At 57.4% G+C, this 25,873-nt stretch overlaps 1 protein-coding gene and 1 long non-coding RNA gene across 3 annotated transcripts in view; one reads left to right on the top strand and one right to left on the bottom strand.

Annotated features, from left to right (window-relative positions):
• ZC3H18 (zinc finger CCCH-type containing 18) overlaps positions 1-25,873 on the bottom strand; it is a 51,248-nt gene that overhangs the window by 837 nt on the left and 24,538 nt on the right. For both annotated transcript variants that reach the window (XM_060132516.1, XM_060132517.1), the window contains 14 exons: positions 25,487-25,635; positions 25,101-25,193; positions 24,129-24,286; positions 21,413-21,530; positions 19,560-19,822; positions 8,196-8,387; positions 7,344-7,469; positions 5,520-5,621; positions 4,234-4,377; positions 3,827-3,886; positions 2,817-2,977; positions 2,488-2,687; positions 1,978-2,074; positions 814-910 (listed from right to left, as the gene is read on the bottom strand). In XM_060132516.1, the coding sequence (XP_059988499.1) occupies positions 814-910; positions 1,978-2,074; positions 2,488-2,687; positions 2,817-2,977; positions 3,827-3,886; positions 4,234-4,377; positions 5,520-5,621; positions 7,344-7,469; positions 8,196-8,387; positions 19,560-19,822; positions 21,413-21,530; positions 24,129-24,286; positions 25,101-25,193; positions 25,487-25,635 (1,960 nt within the window). The remainder of the gene's footprint in view (positions 1-813; positions 911-1,977; positions 2,075-2,487; positions 2,688-2,816; positions 2,978-3,826; positions 3,887-4,233; positions 4,378-5,519; positions 5,622-7,343; positions 7,470-8,195; positions 8,388-19,559; positions 19,823-21,412; positions 21,531-24,128; positions 24,287-25,100; positions 25,194-25,486; positions 25,636-25,873) is intronic.
• On the top strand, positions 6-9,275 carry LOC132510447 (uncharacterized). The gene is made up of 4 exons (XR_009537304.1): positions 6-928; positions 1,063-1,264; positions 2,682-6,814; positions 8,819-9,275. It is a non-coding gene; the product is annotated as an uncharacterized LOC132510447 (long non-coding RNA).

Raw genomic sequence — 25,873 nt, 5'->3', positions numbered from 1 at the left:
TGTGGGGGTGGGGAGGCAGTCAGAGGGGTGGAGGGCCTCTCTATGAGCCTCCTGCCAGGGGCCTGGACCCCAGGAGCTGTACCTACCAGGTGGAAGGCGCCCCTCCCCACTGGACGAGGCCCCCCACGATGGGTAAGCGTGTGGGGCCCAGCCTGGCCTCCTGCCCCCAGCCCGGATTCTGGCCACAGTCGAGGTGGCCTCCCCACGCCGCTCCCACGCCCCCAATCGTGGAGCAGAGACTGCGCGGGTGAAGGGGCACAGCATCAGGGCTTGCCTGGAGCCATGCTATCCCGCCCTCCTACTCTGGTCCTCGTACGCACCCTGCTCTGTGCTGACGTGAAACCCCACACTGCTGACCCCGGCCTCAAGCCGCGCTGTGGGCCAAGGGCCGGGGGCTGTGCCCACCCTCCCCGCGGCCCCTCCCACCTGGCCCTCGACCCAAAGCCAGGGGTGCAGGTGTGCAGAGACTCAGCCCACTTCCTGGGAAAAGGGGATCCGTGCCCCTACTTCCTGTGCCTGACGTGGGAGGGAGGGGAAGGGGTACCACCATCTGGGTCCTGGTCCCCTGGCCGGGGCCGCGCGCTCAGGGCCGCTCCTCACTCTAGGACCCACTGGTGGGGCAGAGTTCAGACACGGGCCGGACCGCCCTCTTGCCTCTGGATCTGAGCCACGTGCCACAGCCCCGCTGCCTCTGAGCCTGCCCTGGCTAGTGATGCTGGCCTCCACCTGGGGAGGGAAACCGCGCCAGCCCTCTGTGTGGCGAAGGAGCCGGCGCGCTGTGCCCAGGGCACGGGGGCCGGGGGGGGCACCCACCTGTCTGTCGGGGCCGCAGGGGCCTTGGAATTCTGGCCCCTCTGCCGCTCTGGCTTCGGGGAGCTGAGTCTCCCACCTGACTTCCGGTCCCGAGAACCTGGGTGACAGAGGACAGGTAAGACAAGGGTCCCAGTTCCACACGGGGCCAGCTGTGCAGGGGCTGGTGTGCTCAGACAGGGATGGGGTGGCCCCTCTGGCCCCCGGTGACCCCATGCCACAAAGCTCAGCTCGGCTTCCTCATTTTCACAGAAAGACGTAAGGAGCAGAGCCAGTGAGAAAAGGAAAAGGGGAGGATGGATTACACTGGAAAATGAAGCCCCAGAAAAACACGGAAGCCGAGGTCTAATTTCGGTTCTGGTTTCCCGAGCCAGCATCAAAACAGGCCACCGAGCTCTGGGCGTCCAACTCCAAGCAGACAAAAACCTCCTTCCGTGCCTTGAAGAAACTCACGGTGAGGGGCTTCAAATGGGGAACAAAAAGGCACGGCAGCTTAAAAACTACAAGCAAAACCAGGAACGGGAAGGAGTGCTTCCTGTCGTGCGAGTGCGGGGCCCTGAGCGAGGGCAGGCGGGGGGGATCCCGCCCCGCAGAGGCGTGCAGGCGGCCCCGGGGGGTGTGCTTCAGGGGCCGGGCGGTGTCCACCTCCTGCTCCTGGTGGGGTTCACGGGACCTCTCCATTTTAAGGGGGAAAGACGGCTTGGAAACACTCAGGCTTTTGCTTTACTAGTTAGAGCCAGTCAGGAAGAGGCTCTGCCTGGGCCAGCGGTTCTCTAGGTGCGGCCGAGCACCGCCGGGGCAGCAGTCAGGTGCGCCCCGCGACATCGAGATGCTGCCCGCCCTCCGCATGCTCACGGCCTCACAAGCCCGGGTGGGGTTTTCCAGAGGCCGAGTGATTTGTGTGACCAGAAGAGATGGGATCCCAGCCATAAGAGGGTTGTAAAAAACCAAAGACCAATGCCACTCCTACTAACGTCTGTTTTGGAAGATAGTTTTTTTCTATGAAAAATCTTACCCATGTTATATTTAAAGGTAAGTATTATATATAGTTTTAACTTCCAAAACTATCAATGTCGATAGACACGACCCACTCAATCAGAAGCCCCTGAGGCCCTCGAGACTTTTCAAGGGTGAATGGGGCGCCGGCTCCAGACGCGGGAGGCTCACCTCGGTCCGGGGAGAGGTTGGCCCGCTTGGCTGGAGGTGGGCTCTGCCTGTCCTTGTCCGAGGGCTCGTAGCGCTTCCTGCCCCCTTTATCAGCAGCCTGGAACGACGGGGTGTTTGTGAGGAGGACCGGGGCCTGAGCGGACACAGGCCCTGCAGCAGGCGGCCACCTGCTCTCCGCCGCTGCAGGCACTCCTCTGGGGCTCCTGCGCCACGTGGCCCCGAGGGGGGCAGGGCCCACGGTCTCGAGGCCTCCACGCCAGGGGTGGGACTCAGGCCTTCCGGGCTCTCAGGGCATCGCGGATGTCAACTTAGAGGCCAAGTCTGCTTTGCTCCCTGCCCCAGGTCCCAGGGCTGCCGTGTGGGAACCGGCCCGTCTCCCATCTACCCTGCGCCCACAGGCACTGCCCACAGGGCTGGCCACGAGGGCAGGACGAAACGGGTGACGTGGAGAGCCGCCTGCTGGCCCGGCCCTGGGCCTCAGAGCCCCAGCAGCACCGCCCACGGCCTCACCTTGTTCAGCAGAGTCAACTTGATCTCCTTGTGGGCGATGAACGTGGCCGGTGGGGGCTGGCCGGGCGGCGCCTGCTGGGGGGTCGTGGGCTGCTGGGAGGACCTGCCGCCCGCGGGGGTTCTCGAGGGTTTGGGCGGCTGCGTGGACGGATCCCGCTTCCGCTTATCTGCTTTCACGCCGTCTTCTTTCTTAGACTTTCCTGCCCGTGAGAAACGCCCATCAGAGCCTCTGTTCCGCTGAGGCGGCCGCCCGCGTGCCGTCTGGGGGAGGCGTCATCACTGGCAGCGTGGGGCCGCTGCACGCCCCCTCCCCTGCACACAGGCTCTACCTTTCTCCTTCTTGGTCTGGGCTGGGGTGGGGGACCGCGAGCTAGCCGAGGACACGGGGCTTGCCAGGTCCGCATACATGTCGTCCGAGTCCACGCTGTGCGCTGAGCTGCTGCTCGACGTGGCGCTGGACACGGAGGAGACGCTGCTCACGCTCAGGGACCTGCACGCACAAGCACGTCTGCACCGCGGCCCCAGCCCGAGACCCGATTCCTGTTCCCAGGGAAGGGGAACCCACCCAGCCCGAGATGTGGGGGGCTCTGGGCACTCTATAGGTGCCGCCCAGGGAGGGGACGCCCACGTGGCTGTGGCCAGGCCCTCGTGCTCACAGGCGACTGTGCTGTTAGCTGGGCAGGGACACACGGCTGACTGTGACCAAGAGCTGGACACCCACCCTGGCGGCGGGGCACAACAGAGGGCGGACATGGGCCACAGCGCGAGCAGACGCTGTGCCACACAACCCAACGGGCCGCTCAGGAGGCGCCGAACGTGGCCGATCCCCTGGGCCCTCACAGCCCAGGCTCCACAGGGACTCCCGCCCTCTGAGAAAACCGGCGGCACTGCGTCCTAAGGTGTGTGGAGGCTGCAACAGGGAAGGGAAGAGCCCAGCCTTTTGGAAAGGTTTGCTCTTTAACACACCCCAGACCTACGCTGCCAGCTCTGGGCAAACGTATATACACCACCTGCTGCCTGCAAATGAAGGAGGAAAGCGGCTTCAAGGACCCTAAGGACTGACCCGATGCCGCCTGCTCTCTGAACAACTAGACGGCAGCATTCTCTTCTGCTCGCTCTTTCCTCAGATCTTTTCGATCGGCCGCCCCCAGCTGCCTCAGCCCGTTACCCCCTCCTCGCCGGAGCGGCTCGGGAACAGCTCCTCGGACCCACGGTGCCGCCACCCGAGGGAGGAGGGTGCTCACACCTAACGTGGCCTCTCCCGGGGTTCCCTGGACCCTGACTGGGGGGACAGAGGCAGATGCCGATGGGACTGGGGCCAGAGAGACGTGATAATGACCTGGATCTGGAACTAGAACCGCTGTAGCTGCTGCCGCTGCCGCTGCCGCTGACAGTCCGCCTACAACACAACCAAGAGCCCGGCTGCTCACGTTTCTGTGGCCTTGACACGCGGGTGCTCCTCCAAGCCGGGGCTCGCTGGCCTGAGACCAACGCGCCCCCAGTGACTCGCCACCGACCGGGCAGTGGGCGGGGCTCTGATTCCCTCAAAGTGAGCCAACCACAGCCCTGGCCAGCTCCGCTCACGCTGTGCATCCCGCACGGGGGAGCTTGGCACCGAGGGAGCACCCGGGCCCCTCGCAGCCATCGAGCTGCTGGGGACACCGAGGCTCGGCGACGTGCCGCGGTCCTTGGCCTCCGCTGCCTGCGAGCACCCCTCCGCCAGCCCTGGAAGGCCGGGGCACTCACCTCCTGGGCGGGCTCCTGGCCTGCCGCTCCCTCCTCCTGGCTTCCCGAAGGTCTCCGGGCTTGGTGGGCTCGGGGGCAGGAGCGGTGGCTTTGGGGGCCTGCGGTGGGGCTGGAGGTGGGGCTGGCTTCTTCAGCAGCTTCTCTCTGTGACGTGGGACAGAGGGAGGGTCAGACCCGGCTGGGCAGGCGGAGGCGGCCCTGCCGGCCGACCTCGGGGCGCGTGCAGTGCATGCGCACACTCCCCTGTGAGGAGCTGTTTCCCGCGGACCCCCACCCCACACTGAGCATCCCATGGCCTCCCCCTCCAAGAAAGGACAGGGAGGAAGACGGGGCCGGCTGAAGAGTCCCGGAGCGGTGCCGAGAGCTGGGCTGTGCTCCCTCAGTAATTGGGGACCCCAGGGGAGTCGGGAAAATGGCCCCCAAGCTGTTCTTCACCGTTGCGTGGGGAAGATACCCTGCCAGTTTGTTAAGCGCCCTGAACACGCACAGTGCAGATGGGCCACAGAGCAGACCCTGCCAGCAACGCTGACGCCAGCAGGAAGCAGAGTCTGCGTTAGAGGAAGCTGCTCAGCACAGCAGCAGGGCTGAATCCAAGCCCGTGCCGACCAGGAGGCAGACCCGCACTTACCCCGCCCGACGCCATCTGCGTGAAGCCTGGGGACCCGAAGCGCCTGCACTGTGCTCGGGGTCCCCCCACAACAGTACAGTTCAGGTGGGTGCGGTGCCTGGGGCCTAAGTCATATGCCAACACCGTTCCCTTTCTAACAGTGAGCCGCCCAGGACTCCCTAAGCCTGAGGCCCAGGAGCCGACCCCGTTCAGGAGGAAAACCTGCCATGGGGGCTGGGGCCAGACGCGCGTGGGGACGGCCAGCATCAGGACGGGCCTCGCGCCTGGCAGAGCCGCAGGAGCGGAGCGTGCTCTCACCCGGCGGACCGTGCACCCCAACCCTGCACGCCAGGTATCGTGAGGTTTGTGTGCTAAGTCCTAGGTGCTTCTACCCCTCCCGTCGCCACATCTGTTGAGAGGGATCGATGTGACCAGTCCCAGGAGCAGCAGAGAAGGTGAGGACGGCAGGGCTGAGGCTGCCACGGACACAGCCAGGGCCGAGCACAGCAGGTCCCCAGGGCGAGGGGCCCTCACGTGCCGCACTGGCTCCCGACAAGTGAGGCTCCAGCACCAGAGTGAGCACGCTGGAGCACGGATGCCCTGGCCCACAGCCAGGAAGCGCGAGGCCAGGCCTACGCCCCGCGCCCCTGCCCACTTCCCGGGGCGCCGCAGCACTCACCCTGCTTTTGCGGGAGGCGGAGCCGGCTCCCCCTTGGTTCTGACAGGTCTGTGCGGCGAGGGCGTCGGGGACGGGGACGGGGACGAGGAGAAGGACCGGGACCTATAGGGAGTGAACCGAGGTGAGAGGAGGCGCTCCGCCCGGCCGCACCCCCGCAGGGGCTACCGCTCAGCCTCGGACAGGTCTCGGTCATCTCCTCAGATGCACGTCACGGGGAAAAGAGGTGCCAAGGGGCAGGCAGCACCCCATCAGCCATCACCTGGGAGCCGGCGGGGAGGCCCTGGGACAGTCGGCGGGGCTCGCAAACACAACCTGAGGGGAAGGTTAAGTAGCGAAGAAAGCGCCCCCGACTTTGTGAGAACGGCTCAGCCGTATACAGACCACACACAGGGCCTTCTTCCGTCTGTCTCCGTGTCACCCAGTGCTCACAGAGGGGAGACTCAGGTAAGCCCCCCACACCCTGGATTTCCAGAACCCCCCAATTTATCAGCTGGGTTCCAGGCTTCTTCCCCACAGCTCAACAGCCTTATTTTTCACGTGAAACCACAGAAGGCTTCTCCTGCCACTGATGATCGGTATCTTCGCTGTCTCCCTCTCAGCCTCCTACAGGCAGCCTTCCCCCGGACACCCAGGCACTGCTTACACTCCTGGCAGGACGGCCGTGAGGCCCAGTGCCCACAGCTGGCCCTCTGGATACCCTTAACAAAAGGCTGGCTTTCCTTTCTCACGGCTGTCACTCAGCACAAGATGACATTCAGCAAAGGCAGGCCCAGCTGTCATCTAAGTCCACGAACACAAGAACGTGGCCTTCAGACGCGACAGCTTCAATGATCTCCCTGTGCTGTTCCCACCCGCTCTGTGCTGTCCTAGGGCGAGACAGCCTGCCAGGAAGGGGCGCCGCTGGGGGGCCACAGACCCCGCAGGAGGACCCATCAGTTTGCCCAAGAACACCTTGTGACGTGCTCCCCAGGGAAGCGGGGGCACGTGTGTCTGTGTGGGTCTGTGCGTGGTGCGCATGTGAGCGCGTAGGGGTGGGTCCACGCCCTGCTGCGGCCCCTGGGAGAGCTGCGCCTGTCTGCGACCGCGGAGACAGAGCCACACAGGCGGCCCCCTCCACTCGCAGCCTCCCTCTGGTCCCAGACCTGTCCTGGGTGCGGCCCCACCTGCGCGTCTCAGGCTGGCAGGAGGCAGAGAGGGCGGGGGAGTGACTCTGGGTCCGTGTGCAGGTGGCACCGGGCGCGGAGGCGCACACGGCAGCCTGCGCTCGTTGAAAAGGCCGAAGAGGCAGAAACGGGGTCGGTGTTTCCTATTCCTCATGCGAACCGGTGACTCCTCCCACCCAGGCGATGACCAGAAATTCTCTAACGTTCCAAGCAGTCTGCCTATTTTCAGTGGGGAAATACTCCCGACCCTTCTGGAATAGGGCAGTAGCACCTTCTGTGAAGATGCAAACATTCTGTATCTGAGCCCCCCAAACAGGCGTTGCGCACACTCCAAAATTCTAGTGTGCTGGAATGTGACCCACCACGTTGGCCAGTGCAGGTCCACAGGAGGTCACCCGAGCTGGCGCTGACCCCGCGGCTGCCTCGTTTGTGCTATGAGCACAGCCCAACATCGGTGTGGCCTGTGAGGCCTGACGTGCACCCGTGTTGGTTCCTCAGCCCCTCGCTGTGTGTTCTTCAGAATTCACCAGACACCTAACCTAGCGAGACTCCTCCTCAAGCAATGAGGACCTGGAGGCCCCCGTCAAAGCAGAAAGCTGCCGTCACGCAGGAACCCGGATGAGCCGGCATTGTCCACACCTGCTGGGCCCCAGGGACGCACCTGGAGCGGCTGCCTGAGAACGAGCTGTGTCTGGAAGAGCGGCTGGAGTAGGAGCTGTAGGACGAGGACCGGGACCGGGACCGGGAGGAGCCGGAGCCAGAGTAGGAGGACGACCGCGATGACGACCTGCAGCCCAGGGGAGAAGAGAAGGCGGGGTCTCCTTCCGCCCGCCCCGGCTCGCACACACATGCCCGCCCTCTGGCTGCCTCGCGGACAGACGCTGCTCTCCAGTCCCTGGCTCGTGGGAATGGTGCTTAGAAAGTAAGACCTGGGTGCTGGGTGTGCTCACTGTCACCGGTGACACAGCTCCCAGGCCCTCGGGGGACAGAGCCAGGATACGTGTGCCTGTGTGTGTAGGTGAGTGTGTCTGACCCGGGCGGACACACGCGTGTGCATCTGTGTGTCCACCAGTGCAGGCAGTGGAAACCCTGAGTCCACAGACACGTCCAGGCCCCGTCCACCTCCGCAGGCCCCTCCTGGCCCTCTTAAGGGAGAGCCCCCGCTCTCACCGCCCGCAGCATCCTCACTTGTTTGTGCAGACCTACTACACACACAGATTTCACAGCTGCTGACCCAAACTCAGAGGCGACAGGTGGACCGACTAGACACTGGGGCCAGGCTGCTCTTCTGGTCTTCCGCCCAGCAGCGTCTCTCCCCACGCTGCCCCCTGCCCAGGTCTGTGCTCCACTCTGGGCGGCCTGCACCCGGCTGACACGGCTCCGGGGGGTATGAGAAGCCCCACCAGGGTGAAGTGTCAGTCCTGTCAGCCAGCGAGGCTCTGGAACCCAGCCACGCCACAGCCCCGCGGAGCACAGACGCTGCTCGGTCCCGCTGGCCTCCCTGCCTCCTTACCTGGAGGAATTAGACGCAGAGGCCGACGAGGCTGACGTTTTTCGACGTCGTCGTGCCCGGCTAGGGGAGACCGATACCCCAAGTTTCTTCTTGGGAGACTTGGACCGGCGCCAGGGGTCCTTCCACTCGTCGGCTCTCTTCACCTGGGGCCCGGCAGAGGCCGTCTCCTTCTTTGGTGGCTCAGCCTGACGGCTGAAATCACAGAGGGGTTAGCAGGTCTAGGGCCACCTCCCGGCAGACAGCAATGCCGTTTGGTGAAAGAAACTGAGTCAGAGGAGAGACTGTGACCTAACGGCTCACTCCAGGAACGCCGGACACACAGGGCAGCAGGTGCTCTGTCTATGGGAGACCTCACCTGGAACCAGACACGCGGGGCTCTCTCCACGAGCGGTGCCTTCCAGGGCAGCAGGGTAGCTGGCCATCTGGCGCCATCCTCCCCCAGAACCCCCGCCTTCCCCGCTGTATGGGCTCCGGGAGCACAGGGAGGAAGGGGCCTGGCACGTTCTCTCTAGAGCTGGTGCACAGTGGCCGCACACCAGCACTTAGGAAGCTCAAGGGATTGAGGAACTCCTGTCTGCAAACGAGTTAAACCCAAGCCTTACACATTTCCTTTGTCCTCTTAGGTTTAACTCACTGAAAGAACATCGTTTCCCAGCGAGAGGGACGAGAGCAGGACAGGTCAACGCTGTGACGAAGAGCATCAGGACTGAGGGCCAGCGGGCTGGTGACAGCAGGACCTGCTGGGCCCCGTGAGCAAGCCACCGCCACGCGGACTCCCCAAGTGCTCACCACCAGCCGGGAACGCAACAAGGCCAAACCGCGCAGGGGAGTGGGAGCAGGGGCCCGGCAGCAGCTCAGCACTGGAGACAAGGCTCAGCTCCAAGCCAGGGTGCCCTGCACCCCACACCAAAGCACCCCTGCTCTACGGGGAGCCAGAGCACAGGGTCCCAGAACAGTTCAGTATGAAGGTTATCTGCTGGCCCTGTGATGTTCACTAATTAAAAAGTCACACAGAAAGTAAAAACAGAGAAATAAAAACCCCAGGATCTCGCTCTCTGGGGTCAGCCACCATTTAGCACCTCTGAATTTCCTCTCTGCCTCTATTTCATTCCCCGCGATGAACCCTGGAAGCACAGCTGAGACCACCTGGGGACTGCTCCACCCGGAGCTGGCCTCCCTGATGGTGCAGGAGTTCACTGTCAGGTGCTATGTAATTTAGACATTTCTCTACGGTTAGCTGTTTCTGTGTTTAAAAAACACAAAGAACAAGAAAATCACCCTTTATATAAATCTTTATGGGCATCATGTTTCTCCAAGGGCAAACTCCTAAGATGGGGAATCAGTGGGCCAAAGGAGGAGAGCGTTTAACAGGTTCTTGGTAAACTGTCACACGCTCCCTGCACGTGAAGCAGCTTGCACTCAGCACGGCGGGGTTGCCTGCTTTCCCTCCCTCTCATCAATTCTGGGCTCCCGTGTAACCGGTGGGGGGCGCCACAGCGCAGCCGACGCAAAAGTAAACCTGAGCCCTGGCTGCTCTGCGCACAGAAATGGGCTCCCATCTGTGCAGCAGCACCTGGCGGCGGGGAGGCCACCTGAGCTCTGGTTGTGTCTTGTTCTTGGCCAGTTTCCTGGGATCGCTTTTGCGTCCTGTATTTCTCCCAGGCCATTGGCTTTCACTTGCGCCGGTGGTGCTAACGCTTGTTACAAGTGTAACAGCTTCTTCCAGGCTCACAGAGCTTTCTCCATTCTAAGCCACACTCGCTTCTACCTGCTCTAGACCTGCTGTCTATTTTAACCCCCTGGTGCACGTTCCTGCCCACTATCCCGCAGGCCAGTGGACCCACTTCCGTTCCAGAATGGCTTGTGGGCGATGCCGTCTCTGGGGCATATAAATTCTTACTCCGAGGGGCTGTGCTCTCCCATTACTCTGTCTTCTCCTATTCTAGAATCTTGTCTGCACACAGGACCACAGCGTTGTCACAATTCTAGATACTCTCAATTTTCAGAGGGTTCTGGGCGTGTCCTGTCCGTTGACCTAAAGAACAAGGTAGCGGTGCCTGTCAGCCCTGCCCCCAACCTGCTGGGCTTTGGGTTAGAGCACTGTCAGACTTAAGAACTGTGTCTTGCCTTCGACTCCCACCTTCTATGGGTGCCAACAAAACATCACAGTTTTATTCAAAAATGGTCCTGCCTTTTGGGACTAGATTTTTAGAATTACATACATTTTGTATCACCAGCATCTACTTACATTACGTCATAACATACAACAACCAACACCTGTTGATATTTTCAGCACTTTTCAATCAATCCACCAACGAGCAAGCTCTACGCCTACTATTTGCTAAGAGTCCCACCCCAGGAACAACACCCAACATTTAAAATCGCCCCAAGGACACACGAAACTGAGGCATAAGATCCCTATAGTCTCAGCCGCAAATGCTGAGCGCCACTGCCCCATCAGCTCCTCAGTGAGTCCTCCTGGAAGTGTCCAGGAAGGGAGTGAAACCCGCCTGATGACTGGCCTGGCCCGGGCCATCCCAAGCAGCTTTCACCCTTACACTTCCTGTGTTGTTCTCATTCTAAAAATGCAACAGAAAGCGGAACACCTTGATCACTAGGTTTTTCATAAGTCATCAGAATGGCCCAGCTCTGTCAACCTGTGGCTCTTCTAACACAGGGAGAAATAGACAGAAGCCAACGGTGTGATTCACGATGCAGCCAGGTCAGTTCGGAGTGTCAACAGAGTTCATGAACAATCCTGTTTTGGGAAACTGTTCCTATACTACTGGGGAAGGGCGGGGAAGAGGCAGAGCAGGTCAGCTCCCAACTCAGGCATTGGGGGAGCCGTGACAGAGGATGGGGCCTAGGTCGGTACCCATGACACGCAGTCTGTCCCTCTGCTTTCTGACAACACCCCAGAGGAGAGCCGAAAGAAACCTGGAAAGCCTGGCAGCCAGACAAGCAACTATACTGGACTGCAGTAAAGAGCAGGCGTGCCAGGCTCTCCCCACGGGCCAGCCACCGAAGGCCGGCGCACGGGCCGCTCCACGACGGGAAGCTGGGGATGCACGGGAGGAAACCCGAGGGAGCGGGGACAGCTGGGAGGGGGACGACTGCCAGCCACGCTGGCATCGAAAACTGACAGAACAGATCTGGAATTTGCATTCTGAACAGAGAGGGGGAAACACCCTCTAGGGATCTCCGAGCAGCCCACCCCACCACGGCCACACAACAATCTTATCTTCCAGGCACCTGACCCTTTGTTCAAGGCCACAAGAGAGGGACTCTGAGGAGAAAGGGCCCCCGAGGCCCCGTGCGATGCCAGGGCGGAGGTGAGAGGCACGGCAGGCCACAGCGAGGGTGTCTGCAGACTCCAGCCTGAGCAGCAAGCCCAGTTTGGGGTCAAAGATAAGAAAAGATAAAAAGGAGGAAGGTTCTCTTCTAAGATGGAAGGGTGAAAGAGCGGGAGAGGCACAGGGAGAGGGAACGGGCAGCACCCAGGTGGCTTCTTCCCGACTGGACTCGCTCACGCCTCCCGAGGGCCTTCTCTCAGCCCTTCCCCTCGAAGCTGCTGGCCTCCCAAGCGCTGGACGATGTCGCCCCGGGGCCCGGTGGACGTGGAGCCGGCTCCCAGGGCCCCAGCCAGGACGGCCATCAGCCTGCATGACCTGCCCGGCTGTCAGCAGCCCTCCTCCAGCCTCCGCCAGGCTGGCGGCACCCAGGGTCCCGCACGCAGATGAAAAGGGGACGGAAGAGGCCCCGTTACTCACGCTCCTGCCCCCTCACTCCTACTCAGTTTCCCCAGGGGGCCTGGGAAGGTGAGGGCAGTGCCCAGTGAGTGGCACCTGGGACCACAGGCCTCTTGCTTTAATCCTCAGATATTGAAAACATACTTCAACTCCAACGCGAGGTTGGACTTCAATTTGTGGGCGGGGTCGTGAAAACTTTGTTTCCAAGGTGAGGCCCCATCATTCCCAAGCCCACTCCCAAGCCGCCTTCCGTTCTGTGCCGACCCCAGGCCCCATGGCGTTCCCACTGTGAAGTGCAGCCACGGCCTGACTGCTTTCATATCCACCTGCAACCTGCACGTCTGTAGTTAGGTCAGAACACGTGAGAGACCATGAGTCTTTCCACCTTCTCAGTCGGGCAGTCTCTGTAATTCAGTGAGTTAGGCACGAAGTTAAAACACAGGTACACCTTTCCTCGAAAACACCCCGGGCACGGTGACTTTCTCAGAGCAGGTCAGCAGGTAAGCCGTGACCAGGATAGATTGGGATGAGATGAAAACGATAAAGAAAGGTTTCCTGAGCTCTCAGGGAGCGTCTTTCTTGCTAACAGAAAGGTCAGTGCCAGGGACCTAATCCTTAAGCACGAGGCCCGAGACAGAGTGGAGTGGGAGGTGCCGGGGGACAGCGCGGCAGGGGTCCAGAGCGAGCGTCTGACACCCTCGAGTTAGCAAAGGCAGGCGACACCACCACGGGGGTCTACACAGATCACAGCTCGTGGTGTTCAAATTCCTGAAAGCCACGAATTGCACACATGAGACGGACGGCCCTGAAGGCGGAGCCAGCGCGGCAGGAGCTGAAGCCGGAGCGGGAACAGCGGCATCCAGGGGAACGGAGGGAAGAGCGCCCAAAGCAGAGCGAACCTGACATGCACTTTTGTGCAAAGACAACAGAGTCCCACGGACTGGTCAGAGCAGACCGCAGCGACCATAACCCTTGTCTCCAGAGCAGCGGAAGGCCAGGCGGCCTCGGCCCACGGGCCAGCGTGAGCCGAACGGAGACGCACGGGCAGGGGTCCAGCCGCTGCTTGGTCAACCGCACAGTAACCTCCCCGCCCCCAGGGCCTTGGAGAACAGTGGCTCCTGGCCTGCCCCCAGACCCCAGGTGGGCACGCTTGAGCAGGGCACCTCCCTGCTTTTGAAGTGACAGCCTGCCGGGCTCCAGCGAGTGTGAGGAAGCGGGGACAGCGCTCCCTCACGAGGACTACTGGTGTCCCGGGAAATGAGAAGCGGGCCATCTCAACCAAGAGGCACCGAACCTCCCCCTACACCCAAACGCCAGTAGACAGCTTTAGAGCCGGCAGGCAGCCTGGGCAATGCCCGTAGGAGGGCCTGGCTACCGTTTCTGTCTGGAATGAAACCCCTCTGCCTGTGCCGGGAACATCCTAACCACCGCCGGCGCCCCACCCGGCAGAGCACAGCCCCTGGCCTGGCTGGAGAGATCAGGACGGACTTCCCCACCACAGAGCTGGCTGAAAGGCTCTGCTCTAGTCTAGAAACAGCCCAGCCACAGAGTGCGCAAAACGTCTCCAAAGGCCTAATTACGAAGGCAAACCTGGACGAAAGGAGTAGCGCCATCTCCAAACAGCGGCACGGCGTCCGGCCCGGGGGTCTGGAGAAGAGCCAAAAGGAAGAAGGCAGCTCACCAACCACGTGTCTCAGGGCGACAGCTCGGGCAGGTGAGGGGCAGGGGTCGGAGGTGGTGTAAGAAGGGAGCCCTGGGTCCTGCCGGCGCCGGGCGGAGGCAGTGCCCACCCTGCTGTGCGCCTGCCTCCCTCCCTCTCCCGGCCCCAAGGCGGGTTTAGGGAGCTTGTGCTGTTGCAGATGAAACGGAAGACCCGTCACCACGCTCACTCTGTCATCATCTTCCCCCACGTACATCCGCAGGACCCACAAGTGAGATCCCGGCACAGACTATGCCCCACTGTCCAGAGCCCCTCACACAGAGGCTGGAGACAAGAGCTTCCCGAGTGGTCTTTCTGGATGAAGCTCTGTCAGTCTCTTGTCTCAGGTGAGAAAAGTTCTTTCTATTCAGCTGTTGATGAAAAATTCCCGGGGGCTTCCCTGGGGAAGGTGGTTGAGAATCCACCTGCCAATGCAGGGGACACGGGTTCAAGCCCTGGTCCGGGAAGATCCCACATGCTGCAGAGCAACTAAGCCCGTGCGCCACAACTACTGAGCCTGCGCTCTAGAGCCTGTGAGCCACAACTACTGACCCCACGTGCCACAACTACCGAAGCCCACGCTCCTAGAGCCCGTGCTCCACAATGAGAGAAGCCACCGCAACGAGAAGCCCGCACACCGCAACGAAGAGCAGCCCCCGCTCGCCGCAACTAGAGAAAGCCCATGCGCAGCAACGAAAACCCAACACAGCCAAAAATAAATAAATAAAATAAATAAATTTATTAAAAAAAGAAAAATTCCCAACCTGTCGAAGGCTAAATAAACAAGCTCTTCTATAAAAGGGAGGTCATATAAAGGAAGCACAGCAGGGCATCTGGCCACCTCCTAAAGAAGTGGTCACTCAGCTATGGCTGATCAAGGGAAAGGAAACAGGAGGCCATGTTGGAAATTGTGCTCTGGTGAAACCCCACCCTCCAGACTGGTCACCGGGCTGGCGGGGCCCCAGCCAGGGTGATCAAAGATGGAATTCAAGACTCCAGAGACCAGTGAGCCAGCCTAACCCAAGTGATGGAGTGCCCCCCGCACCCGCCCCGAGGGTAATAGGTGCTGGGAGTGGAGACCCATGGGAGCAGAGCTGAGCCCAACAGAAGGAAGCAAACCAGGTCAGAGGCCGGCAGCAGAGCGGATCGGCCCATGAGAAAAGCTGCATCTGATTTTAGGAAGAATTCACGAAGTTTCCTGAACCCTGACCCGATAGTTCAGCCACTTTCTCACTGAGCCCTGCCTCATGGGAGACCCTGCGGCTGTGTAAACGTCAGATCTGGAGGCTGTTCTCACTGTGTTCTGCTGCTTGGGGGCCAGGCCAAGACGTGCTACCGCCTTTAAAAAACCCTCCTTTTGGATCTGCTTGTACTTCCCTGTGGAGAGGCCAGGCAGCCCTGGAATGTGAACACAGGCGCCTGTCCCATGAGCTACAGATGGTCCCTGAGTTACGATGGCTTGACTACAATTTTTTGACTTTCAGTGGTGCGAAAGTGTCATGCCCTCAGTAGGAGCTGTTCTTTGAATTCTGCATTTGGATCCCTGCCCGGGCAATAAGCCACAGTGTCTCCATCGGCCACGTGACCACAAGGGCAGACAACCGCTAAACCAAACAACCCTTCTGGACCTAGACAGCCATTCTGCTTTCACCTTCGGTACAGTGTTCAATAAATTACATGAGCTATTCCACACTTTACAACACCTGGCAGGTTAGATGCATTTTCAATGTACAACGGGTCCATCGAGACGTGACCCCTCGTAAGCTGGGTGGATCTGTGGTCACACGCAGACGCAGCTGGCCTGCCCTTCCCCAGGGTCCCTAAAGCCACACTCGTGTAGAGATGCCCCTGAGCTGGAAATACAGACATCAACCTGGGAAGAGTCAGCCGGCTCCTTGGAAACGAGCAGGACGTCCCAGTAGGGCTGGGGAAGGCGGCCTGTAGCCGGAGGAAACATGCTCAGGAACTGTGAAAGCACAGGAGTGGACTTGCTCGTGTGGTTCAGGAATCCACAGAGCCACACGCAGTGACACCCGAGCCATCACCTGGAAAGCAGAACGCTCTCTTGTGTCACATGAACCCAAAACTCACGACGGCATCTGTCAAGTGCTCATGAGCGCTCCCACTGTGCCGGGCCCTGAGACTGCAGTGCCCTCTGGGGGTTCCATTCTACGAGGGCCACAGATGACAACAGATAAATAAGCGAGTAATATGAGGTCAGGGAGTGATAAGAGCTGTGAGAACAATAAAGCAGGGTGAGAAGACAGGAATGAGTGGGGTGACCCCTCTGAGCAGTGGGTAAAGCCCTGGAGTCAGGGGCAATGGCAGAGCAAAGATTGGGGCAGAACGCTCACGGTGAACGGTGCAGAGGTGGAACAGCTGGCGGGTACGAACAGAAGGGCAAAGGGCTTCTACCAAAAAGGGGCTTCAAAGGGACCAACAACAGAAAGATCAAAATAAAGCTCTTCAAACACTCAAACGGATATATAAATTTCAGATAACTTAAAGAGCGATTACTGTAATGTAAAAAGATTCATCAAAGTAGCCTTTTAAAGAAAGAACTCTCTCTGGGTTTCCCTGGTGGCGCAGTGGTTAAGAATCCGCCTGCCAATGCAGGGGACATGGGTTCGAGCCCTGGTCTGGGAAGATCCCACATGCCACGGAGCAACTAAGCCCGTGCCCCACAACTACTGAACCTGCGCTCTAAGGCCCGCGAGCCGCAACTACTGAAGCCCGTGTGCCACAACTACTGAAGCCCACGTGCCACAACTACTGAAGCCCGCACGCCTAGATCCCGTGCTCTGCAACAAGAGAAGGCACCGCACTGAGAAGCCCGCGCATGGCAACAAAGAGTAGCTCCCGCACACCGCAACTAGAGAAAGCTCGCGTGCAGCAATGAAGACCCAACGCAGCCAAAAATAAACTAATTAAACGAAAGAAAGAACTCTCTCAATGCGTCTAAAATATGACCTACTCTGAGTGTTCTGTAAAACCTCACTTTGCCCAACGTTAGGAAAAAATACAGTAAGTTCAAGGAGGTCAGCTCATTGTAATCCAGAGGATGAAAACCGTGAGATCTGGCGCTGACCGCAAACTAAAATGGAGGATTACAGTCCTGGCATTTACTTTCAGAAACAGAACTGCACACAGGACGGAAGTTTGTCCAAACGAATGGACAAGAATTAGGGATGAGAGCCTTGTTTCATCCACCAAAAAACTGTTAGAACTGATAAATGTATTCAGTACAATTGCAGGATACAAAATCAACACACAAAAATCAGTTGTGTTTTTATACACTAAACAACAAACTATCTGAAAGAGAAATAATCCTATTGATAATCAAAAATAATAAAATACCTAGGAATAAATCTAATGAATGCGGTGAAAGATCTGCACACTGAAAATTATTAACACTGATGAAAGAAACCGAAGCAGACACAAAATATTGAAAGATGTTCCACGTTCATGGATTGGAAGAACTAATATTGTTAAAATGTTTGTAACACCCAAAGCAATCTATAGGTTCAATGCAAACCTTATCAAAATTCCAATGGCATTTTTCATAGAAACAGAAAAAACAATCCTAAAATTTAGGATTTAGTTATTCTAGTTATTACTTTAAAATGTATATCTCAGAAATAACTAAATTTCCTTGTCAATTGCATTATTATGAACTTTCATCAAATCTTTAACCGTGGTCATTTTTAAGTCTTTCGTCATTTACAGACAGTTCTGGGTGTACTCTGATGCTTTTGCAAATATGTTCCTATAAAAGGGTTTCATCTTCAAGGAACTGATGGAAAAGACTCTGACAAGTACAGGTTTCTGGTAACTGACTATACTGCTGAACTGAATGAATAAGCATTTTCAGAACTCTAATGGAAAACTGATGAACTCATAAAAGTGCTAACAAAAGATCAAGATAAAAAAAATTAATTAGATGGGACTGAGTGACCTGATGAGGATGATTATAATTTTTGTGACTTTCTGTTTGAATAATAATAAAAAAAATCCCACAAGGACTCAGAGGCAAAAAATATACAAATCAATTTTCACTGCAAAGTAAAGGAGCTGTTACAGTGGGGGATTCCTGGACTGAATGTCAATATTATGACATAGTGTGAGTGTGTTTCGTGTTTTGTAATCGCAACATTGTTGCTTTTGTTGTGGCCATCCATTTACAATGCTTGGTGTCAGTGTATTAAAAAAAAAAATTTGTATGGAACCACAAAAGACCCCAAACAGCCAAAGCAATCCTGAGAAAGAAGAACAAAGCTGGAGGCATCGCATTTCCTGATTTTAAGCTGTACTATAAAGCCGTAGTAATCAAACCAGTATGGTATTGGCATAAAAACAGATACATAGACCAATGGGTGGAATACAGAGCCCAGAAACAAACCCCTGCATACCCGGTCAATTAATATTTGACAAAGAAAAGGCAATTATGTGAGGCTCGTGATAACAAGCCATATTGTGGGAACTGTCCTGCAATGTGTAATTATATCAACTCACCACATCACACGCCTGTAACTCACACAATGTTATATGTCAGCTGTATCTCAATAAAGCTGGAAAAAATAAGAGGTCTTCCTTAAAAAAAAAAAAGAAGAAAAGGGACATCATCAAGAAAGTGAAATGACAACCTACAGAATGGGAGAATGTAGCTGTAAAGTAGATATCTGATAAAGGATTTGTCCCTAGAAAATATAAAGAACTCTTACAACTCAAATTAAAAACCAAGCGAAGTATCTAAATAGACATTTCTCCAAAGAAGATATACAAACAGGCAACAAGCACATGAAAAGATGCTCCACGCTGTTAGTCATTAGGGAAATGCAAATCAAACCACAATGAGATACGTCCCACAACCTCTAGGATGGCTAGGACCTAAAAAATGGGTAATAGTAAGTGTTGACAAGGGTGAGGAAGAAATCCAAGCCCTCACATATATCTGGTGGGAACGTGAAATAGTGCAGCTGCTGTGGAAGTTTAGTGGCTCCTCAAAGAGTTAAGCATGTTTAGCACGTGACCCAGGAATTCTACTCCTAGATACATAGATATCTAAGAGAAAGGAAAACTATGTCCACACAAAGACCTGTACATAAATGTCCACATTCACCGTCGCCAAAATGTCCGGACAGTCCAAGTGTCCGTCAACGGACGAATGGATAGACAAAATGTGGTCCATCCACGTGGGATAGTATTTGGCTATAATGAGGAACAAGGTATTGATAAATGCCACAAAGTGGCTGACGCTTGGAAAACATTATGCTAAGTGAAAGGAGCCAATCACAAAAGACCACACATTGTATGTCCCCATTTACATGAAACAGAGACAGAAGTGGCTGAGTGGCTGCCAGGGGCTGGAAAATGGGGAATGACAGCTAATGGGTATGAGTTTCCTTCTGGGAGACAAAAGTGTTCTAAGATTGTGGTGACGGCACCACGACTCTGTGACTATGGTATAAACCACCGAAATTGGACACTTTACATGGGTGCACCGAATGATATGGGACTTACATCTCAACAAAGTTGTAAGACACACAGGACATACACACTTCAGCCAGTGCTATGACCTTCTGGTGAGGACCACGTCCTGGGCTGGCACTCAAATACGTGTTTGCGCCGTTGTTGCCAAAAGGCTGCCCGAAACCCCAGAGCCGGGCCCCCCTCCGGCCCTGGGCCCAGAGCCGGGCCCCCCCTCCGGCCCTGGGCCCAGCGCCGGGCCCCCCCTCCGGCCCTGGGCCCAGCGCCTCCTGCCAGCGCACAGCCCAGAGCCAGCAGGGAGGACCAGCCCTCCACCCGGGCCTCCAGCTCCAGCATCCCAGCTCCTGGAGCGCCACACCGTGGCCGCACCCGCCCCGCAGCCCCCGTCCCTGCCCCCAGGCCCGGGGACGGCGAAGGTACGCGCCTCACCTTGGTGGCTGCGGGGAGCGGGCCTTGGGCTTCTCCTTCTCCTTCTCGCGCTCCTTGTCGCGTTCGCGGTGCTGTCTGTCCTTCTCGTCCCGCTTGGCGCGCTCCCGCTCCCACTCCTCCTTCCGCCGCTGCCGCTCCTTGTCCCGCTCGCGCTCCCGCTCGCGCTCGCGCTCCCGCTGCCGCCGCTCCCGCTCCCGATCCCGCTCCCGTTCGCGCTCCCGCTCCCGCTGTCTGTTCTCTCGCTCTCGTTCCCGCTCCCTTTCCTTCGTGGAAAAGCCAAACATACGCACATGCCGCGATTAGCCACTCGGAAGGGGAGGCGCGGGGAGGACACACGAGAGCAGGAGGAGACAGAACCGCCGGGGTGCGGGCTTGTTTCAGCGCTAGAAACGGACTTGAGGCCACATGGCGGGGGGTGCCCTGCAGAGCCTGCCCTTCCAACATCAGCACCCAGGCCGCTGGGAGCTGAGCGCCCTCTCTGGCCTTAGCTCTTGTCGAGGGACGGAGATGACTGGGCTCTGCACAGGCAGCCTGGCCCTGGGGCACCGGGGGACGTGGTGGCAGGGACCTCAGCAGGTCCTGCTCCCTGCGAGGCTGCCCCGGCTGTCACGAGGCGCCTGGAACCGCAGGCCGGCCCCAGCGAGGAGTCTGCTTTGCCTGCCGGGGAGAGGGCACAGCGTGGTCAACCAGGGGCCCCTTCTCACCACAAGCTCACCACCTGATGGGTTCCCCGACAGTCAGCTCCCTTTGCTCCAAAAAACTCACGAATGTGACTTAAGTCGTGGCACAAAAACTGCTAACCTGTTTTTTGTTTTGTTTTTTTAAAAAATAAATTTATTTATTTTATTTATTTATTTTTGGCTGCACTGGGTCTTTGTTGCTGTGCGCGGGCTTTCACTAGTTGCGGCGAGTGGGGACTACTCTTCATTGTGGTGCGCAGGCTTCTCATTGCGGTGGCTTCTCTTGTTGTGGCTCACAGGCTCTAGAATGCAGGCTCAGGAGTTGTGGCACACGGGCTTAGTTGCTCCGCAGCATGTGGGACCTTCCCGGACCAGGGCTCGAACCCAAGTCCCCCGCATTGGCAGGCGGATTCTTAATCACTGCGCCACCAGGGAAGTCCTGCTAACCTGCTTTTAACAGATCTCTTCCAAGTGGCAGCTTCACGCCAAAAGCATACAGTCAGAGACTCAGAGACTGAAGCACATATATTCACAAATCTACTACATCTCAGAGAAGCACCAACAGCAATGGCTGGAAGTGGCCCAGGCAGCCAGCGCATGAGGCGGCACGACCCGTAAAGGGTGGTCCTAAGGAGCCTGAAAGAGTGATGTGCTCAAGAGGGCGGGACACACCCCTTGCCGCTGGCATCAGTCACCCAACCAGCAGCTCCGGTGAAAAACAGGGCAAGAGCACAGACTAACCCAAGGAAGAATCTGTTCAAATCACCACAAAGTTAGTCCATGGGCCCGAATTAGTTCTCCACGAACAGTCAACCGGGGCTTGAAATGAGTACACCACGCCCACACAATTAAGCTCATATAAAGTCCTATAAATAAAAAAGGAATGATTTTAGGGCTTCCCTGGTGGCGCAGTGGTTGAGAGCCTGCCTGCCGATGCAGGGGACACGGGTTCGTGCCCCGGTCTGGGAAGATCCCACATGCTGCGGAGCGGCTGGGCCCGTGAGCCATGGCCGCTGAGCCTGCGTGTCCAGAGCCTGCGCTCCGCAACGGGAGAGGCCACAACAGTGAGAGGCCCGCGTACCGCAAAAAAAAAAAAAAAAAAAAAAAAAAAAAGGGATGACTTTAACGGGTCCATCAGTGAAGTTCTGACCTACACACGTAAGCCCCACGTACCCGGTAGTTATGGTACGGCTCCGCTTCTGTGTACTGCACCCGGAAATTCTCGTACTGCCCGCCACGCCAGAACCGCTCTATCTCATAGTCGTAATAAGGGTCTGCATAAGGCTCAAGTCTGGAAAAAGAGCAAGTAAAAGTCAAGCTTATCACTTAGGAATATTAATGCAAAAACATTACATAAGATATATGCAAAGATTCAGACACCACATTAAAAAAAATAACACACCACCACTGCAAGGCTGAGTCAATATTAGAAAATGAATATGCTAAAAAAAATCACAGACCTACAGAGAAAAGTCACAGGATTACACCTACAGATGATGAAAACGTTTGTGACAAAAATCCAGTACCCCTTTCTCAATGAAAATAGGAAGTGATCCTTTCTTAACGTGATAACATGCTTTTATGCACTTTAGAACTAAAGCCAGCACCTTACTTATCGGGAACAGGGAGGCATTCCCGTTAAGATCCGGACGGGCTGAGGAAGCCCAGTGCCTCTCAGGCAGCCCACCCGTGGGCTGCAGGCACCGCCGTGGTCAGACTACAAGGAGACCCCAGAACCACCTCAATCTGCACATCAAATGATGCTGTACACGAAAAGCCAAGACACGACGGTGAAGCCGAGTCAAGCGGCAAGAGGAGCCCAGTAAGGCAGATGCAGAGAACTTTACAGAAACCAACACCCTTATGTACAAAGGTAATAACCAGTCAGGAGACAGACGGTACAGAAAACCCCTCTTACCCTAGCAAAAAGAAGGAAACATATTTAGGAACAAAATTCATTTAATCAGAAACGTGCAGAACCTATTTGCAGAAAACTTTAGCACTCTTGAAAGACACAAAAGCACGTGTGAATAAATGAGACCACGTCCTTTGTCTTTGGAAAGGACAACTGAACATCACCAAGAAGTCAGTTAATTTACAAAGCCCTTTGTTAATTTACAAATTTAGGGCAATCCCTGTAAAAATGCTGATGAGATTTCTTTATGCAGCTAGACAACTGATCCTCAGGTTCACATGGACACCGAAACAGGTAAGACTAGCCAAGAAACCATGGGAAAAAAAGAGACACACCCTCCGAGGGACTTCTCTGGCAGAACAGTTGTTAAAGACACTGCGCTTCCACTGTAGGGGGCACGGGTTCCATCCCTGGTAGGGGAACTAAGATCCTGCGTGCTGCACGGCGTGGCCAAATGATAGAAAAGGAAAAAAAGGAAAAAAAGACACACCCTCCGCGACCTCACAACATCACAGATGGCCCGGCCCGTGAAGAAACAGACCCGCTGAATAAAACAGGAGGTCTGGGAGCAGACCCCTGTGCGGGTGATAAAGGTGGGCCTTCAATCACAAGGACAGGACAGCTGACTAAGCCCTGGGAAGACGCAAGAGGAGGCCCCAGCTCCCACACACACAGACCCAGAGGACCTGCACGGGTCCCTGACTCAAACCCTGGGTGGGGCGCAGGGAAGGGAAGTGTACACCCGGCAGCAGATGGCCCCGGAGGCTGTTCCAGGGACTTCTTGGCTCCAGACTGACCCTTCCCGTTGGGTAAAATGCTGGGGGAAACAGACGCCCAGAGCTTGCAGAGGTCCGAGGCCCCCACCAGGCCACGCTGCGTCTGTGTGGCCTGCAGCGGCTGCTTTCTGGGAAATTTCTCCCCCAGCACTTGCGGGGTGCTGGCGGGGTGACCCGGGCTGCTCTACCAAGTGACACAGCTGTTTCTCATTCCCAACAGCCAGACGCCTTCCTGACGCTCCCAGCCTCACACTGCTCAGGCAAGCACTGGTGATCTTGGAAACGCAGAGCCAACCCTAGGGTCTCTTTCTCAGCCTCTGACTGTCGTTTCGCTCAGAAATCGGTGGTTGTGCTTTGTAGCAGCAAACCTCCATGCACGGCGTCACTGTGAGGTAAGACGATGCTGGGCCGGCCTGCTCAGGAGAGGCCTGGCCCGCTCGGTCCTGAGAGGTGAGCGCGACAAAGCGGCACCTGCCCCGGAGCAGACGTGCTGGGAGCCGAGGGCTGCACCTGGGACGCTACACAGCTCCTCAAGAGCTGACAGGTGTTTCAACCGCATGTACTTCTGCAATTTGTTTTAAAAGACCAGTGATAGGGCTTCCCTGGTGGCGCAGTGGTTGAGAGTCCGCCTGCCGATGCAGGGGACGTGGGTTCGTGCCCCAGTCTGGGAAGATCCCACATGCTGCGGAGCGGCTGGGCCCGTGAGCCATGGCCACTGAGCCTGCGCGTCCGGAGCCTGTGCTCCGCAACGGGAGAGGCCGCAACAGTGAGAGGCCCGCGTACCGCCAAAAAAAAAAAAAAAAACACCAGTGATAAAATGCCTGGAGGAAACAGTGAAGAAACCTGCCATACTCCCGGATTTTAGTGACAAATTTCACAGCTTTTCCTGGTTCCTGGGGAACTTGGGGAAAAGTGGGGAGGACATTCACGGGGCCCCAGGGGCTTTAGGAGCAGCTGTAAAACCTCTCCGAGCCACGGAGCTAAAGCGTGTCCTCCCCAGAAGCAAAACAACAAGGAAAGTCAGCTGCAAACTGCCTGAAACGCTCCTGGGGAGGCCATCCTCAGGCTGGCGGGTGGACAGGCCCCAGCGCGCCCTGGGTCACCTCGGCACTGCCGCTGTCCAGAGTCCAAGCCCCACGCAGCTGGGGACACCAAATTCTCTCTCAACAGGGAAGGAAGAGGCAGAGCCGTTCCTTACGCTGTGTCTCTGACATCTCTCGTGATCCGATAGTTCCAATCTCGGAAAACTTCGTTTTCTTTGTCAAACTCCCGTTCATCTTCACCAATGGTCACCGTAAACCTCTTCTCTTCAAAGTCAGGCTCTTGTTCTTTTCGAATGGTTGCTTTTTTTAAAACCTACCATTTTAAGAAGAGAGAAGCCAACACCAGTTACTGTTAGGAAAACAAAGGGGATCCTGTCCCGACTGACCCCGGAAGCCTGGGCTGGAGTGGCAGGAGAGCACGACCGAGCACTCATTGGGGACATGCCTAAGCTCCGCGCTGGGGGTGGACACGGGACCCCACGCACCCTTCTGGGGAACGGGAGTGCCCCGTCCCTGCAGACACAGTGAACCCTGCACTCAAGAGCTCACCCAGGTCTGGGAAGAGGTGACAGAGTGGTGACTCCCTGTTCCCAGTACTGGCACTGAACCAGCGGGCTCCAGACGTGCCCTCAGTGGGGAGGCAGGTAGGTGCGCTCCGCACAGGAGAGGCACCGGGAGCGCGTCAGGGCTGGGGGCGGGGAGCGTGTGCCGAGGGCAGGGACAGCCTTGCTTCAGTCTGCCATCGCCCTGAAGGGAAGGCAGCCCCAGAGCCAAGAAGGGTAAGCCCGGGCACCCGGGCCGGGTGCGGCCTAGAGTGCGGGGGGAGAGGGGAGGCCGGCATAGCACCGCTTCTCCAGGGACAGGACGGCTTCTCCAGACGCAGAGGCCGCAGCGGGAGCACTAACTCTCTGGGGAGTGCTGCCAAGGGGCCGGGGGCTGCAGCCCTGGCTCAGGCACGGCTCGATGCACTGCAAGCCCCAGGAAGACCGTGGACCGTGTTCCTGGTGGGGCCTCCCTGGCCGCCTGGGCTCGGTCATGCCCTAGCAGGCCTCGGAGAGACAGAAATGCTAGTTGTGCGCAAGGACCGCCACTAGTTTTCTTCTCGGGTTTTCTGCTGATTCCGTTACCTCCTTTGCATGCCGGAGTCCTCGTTCCCAAGCACTCTCTGTAGGGGGCTCTGGAGGGGGTGGAGGCAAAATTTCATCAACTACTGGCCCACCCTGTTAAAAAATGAGAAGGGAAAAGTTAAGAGAGCAAGCAAACTTTAAAATCTATACAGAAACGGGGGAGCAAAAACACCAAGTAGAACACCAGCCGGCTACTGCCTGCTCTCTCCTCCAAGCCTCCCTCCGCCCAACCCAGCTGCCCTGAGCCTGGGGGAACTCTACCTGGAGACACCAGAGCAGCTAGAAGGCGGAAACGCCTGCCATACAAGGCGTATTAGCGTGTTTTGAGTCAGAGGGTCACAGAGCTTAGGTGTGATTTGCTAGCAATGAAAGAGGTGTTCACGCACCCACGGGTTGGCAGGCATCAGAGGGTGAGGTCCGAGAGGCGGGGCACCGTTGGGCGGGAAAGGTTCGGCTTTGGTGATGAGGGAGTAGTTGCCCTTGTCGTTGACTCCAGGGTGTATAAACCTGCAGTTCATGCCCCAGGTACAGTTCCCTACGGAAATAAAAGCCAGGTCAGAAGGGGCGCCCGGCCCAAGCGCCCAGGTCAGCTTCCCCCTGCTCCCCCGGTGCTGGGCCAGGCAGCCAGGCAGCGGGCCGAGCGCAGTCGCGGCCACCCCATGAGGCCACAGCAGGCAGGCCTGGAAGGTCTGGGACTGTCCTGCGAGCGGCACCTTCTAAAGGGCTCCCGCAGGGCCCCTGTCCCACAGTCACCATAGGAACACTTCATTTCC

The sequence above is a fragment of the Lagenorhynchus albirostris genome, chromosome 19 (genome assembly GCF_949774975.1).
Source record: "Lagenorhynchus albirostris chromosome 19, mLagAlb1.1, whole genome shotgun sequence".
Lineage (NCBI taxonomy): Eukaryota > Metazoa > Chordata > Mammalia > Artiodactyla > Delphinidae > Lagenorhynchus > Lagenorhynchus albirostris.
The sequence above is the reverse complement of the archived record's forward strand: the minus strand, read 5'-3'. Positions and strand labels throughout refer to the sequence as shown.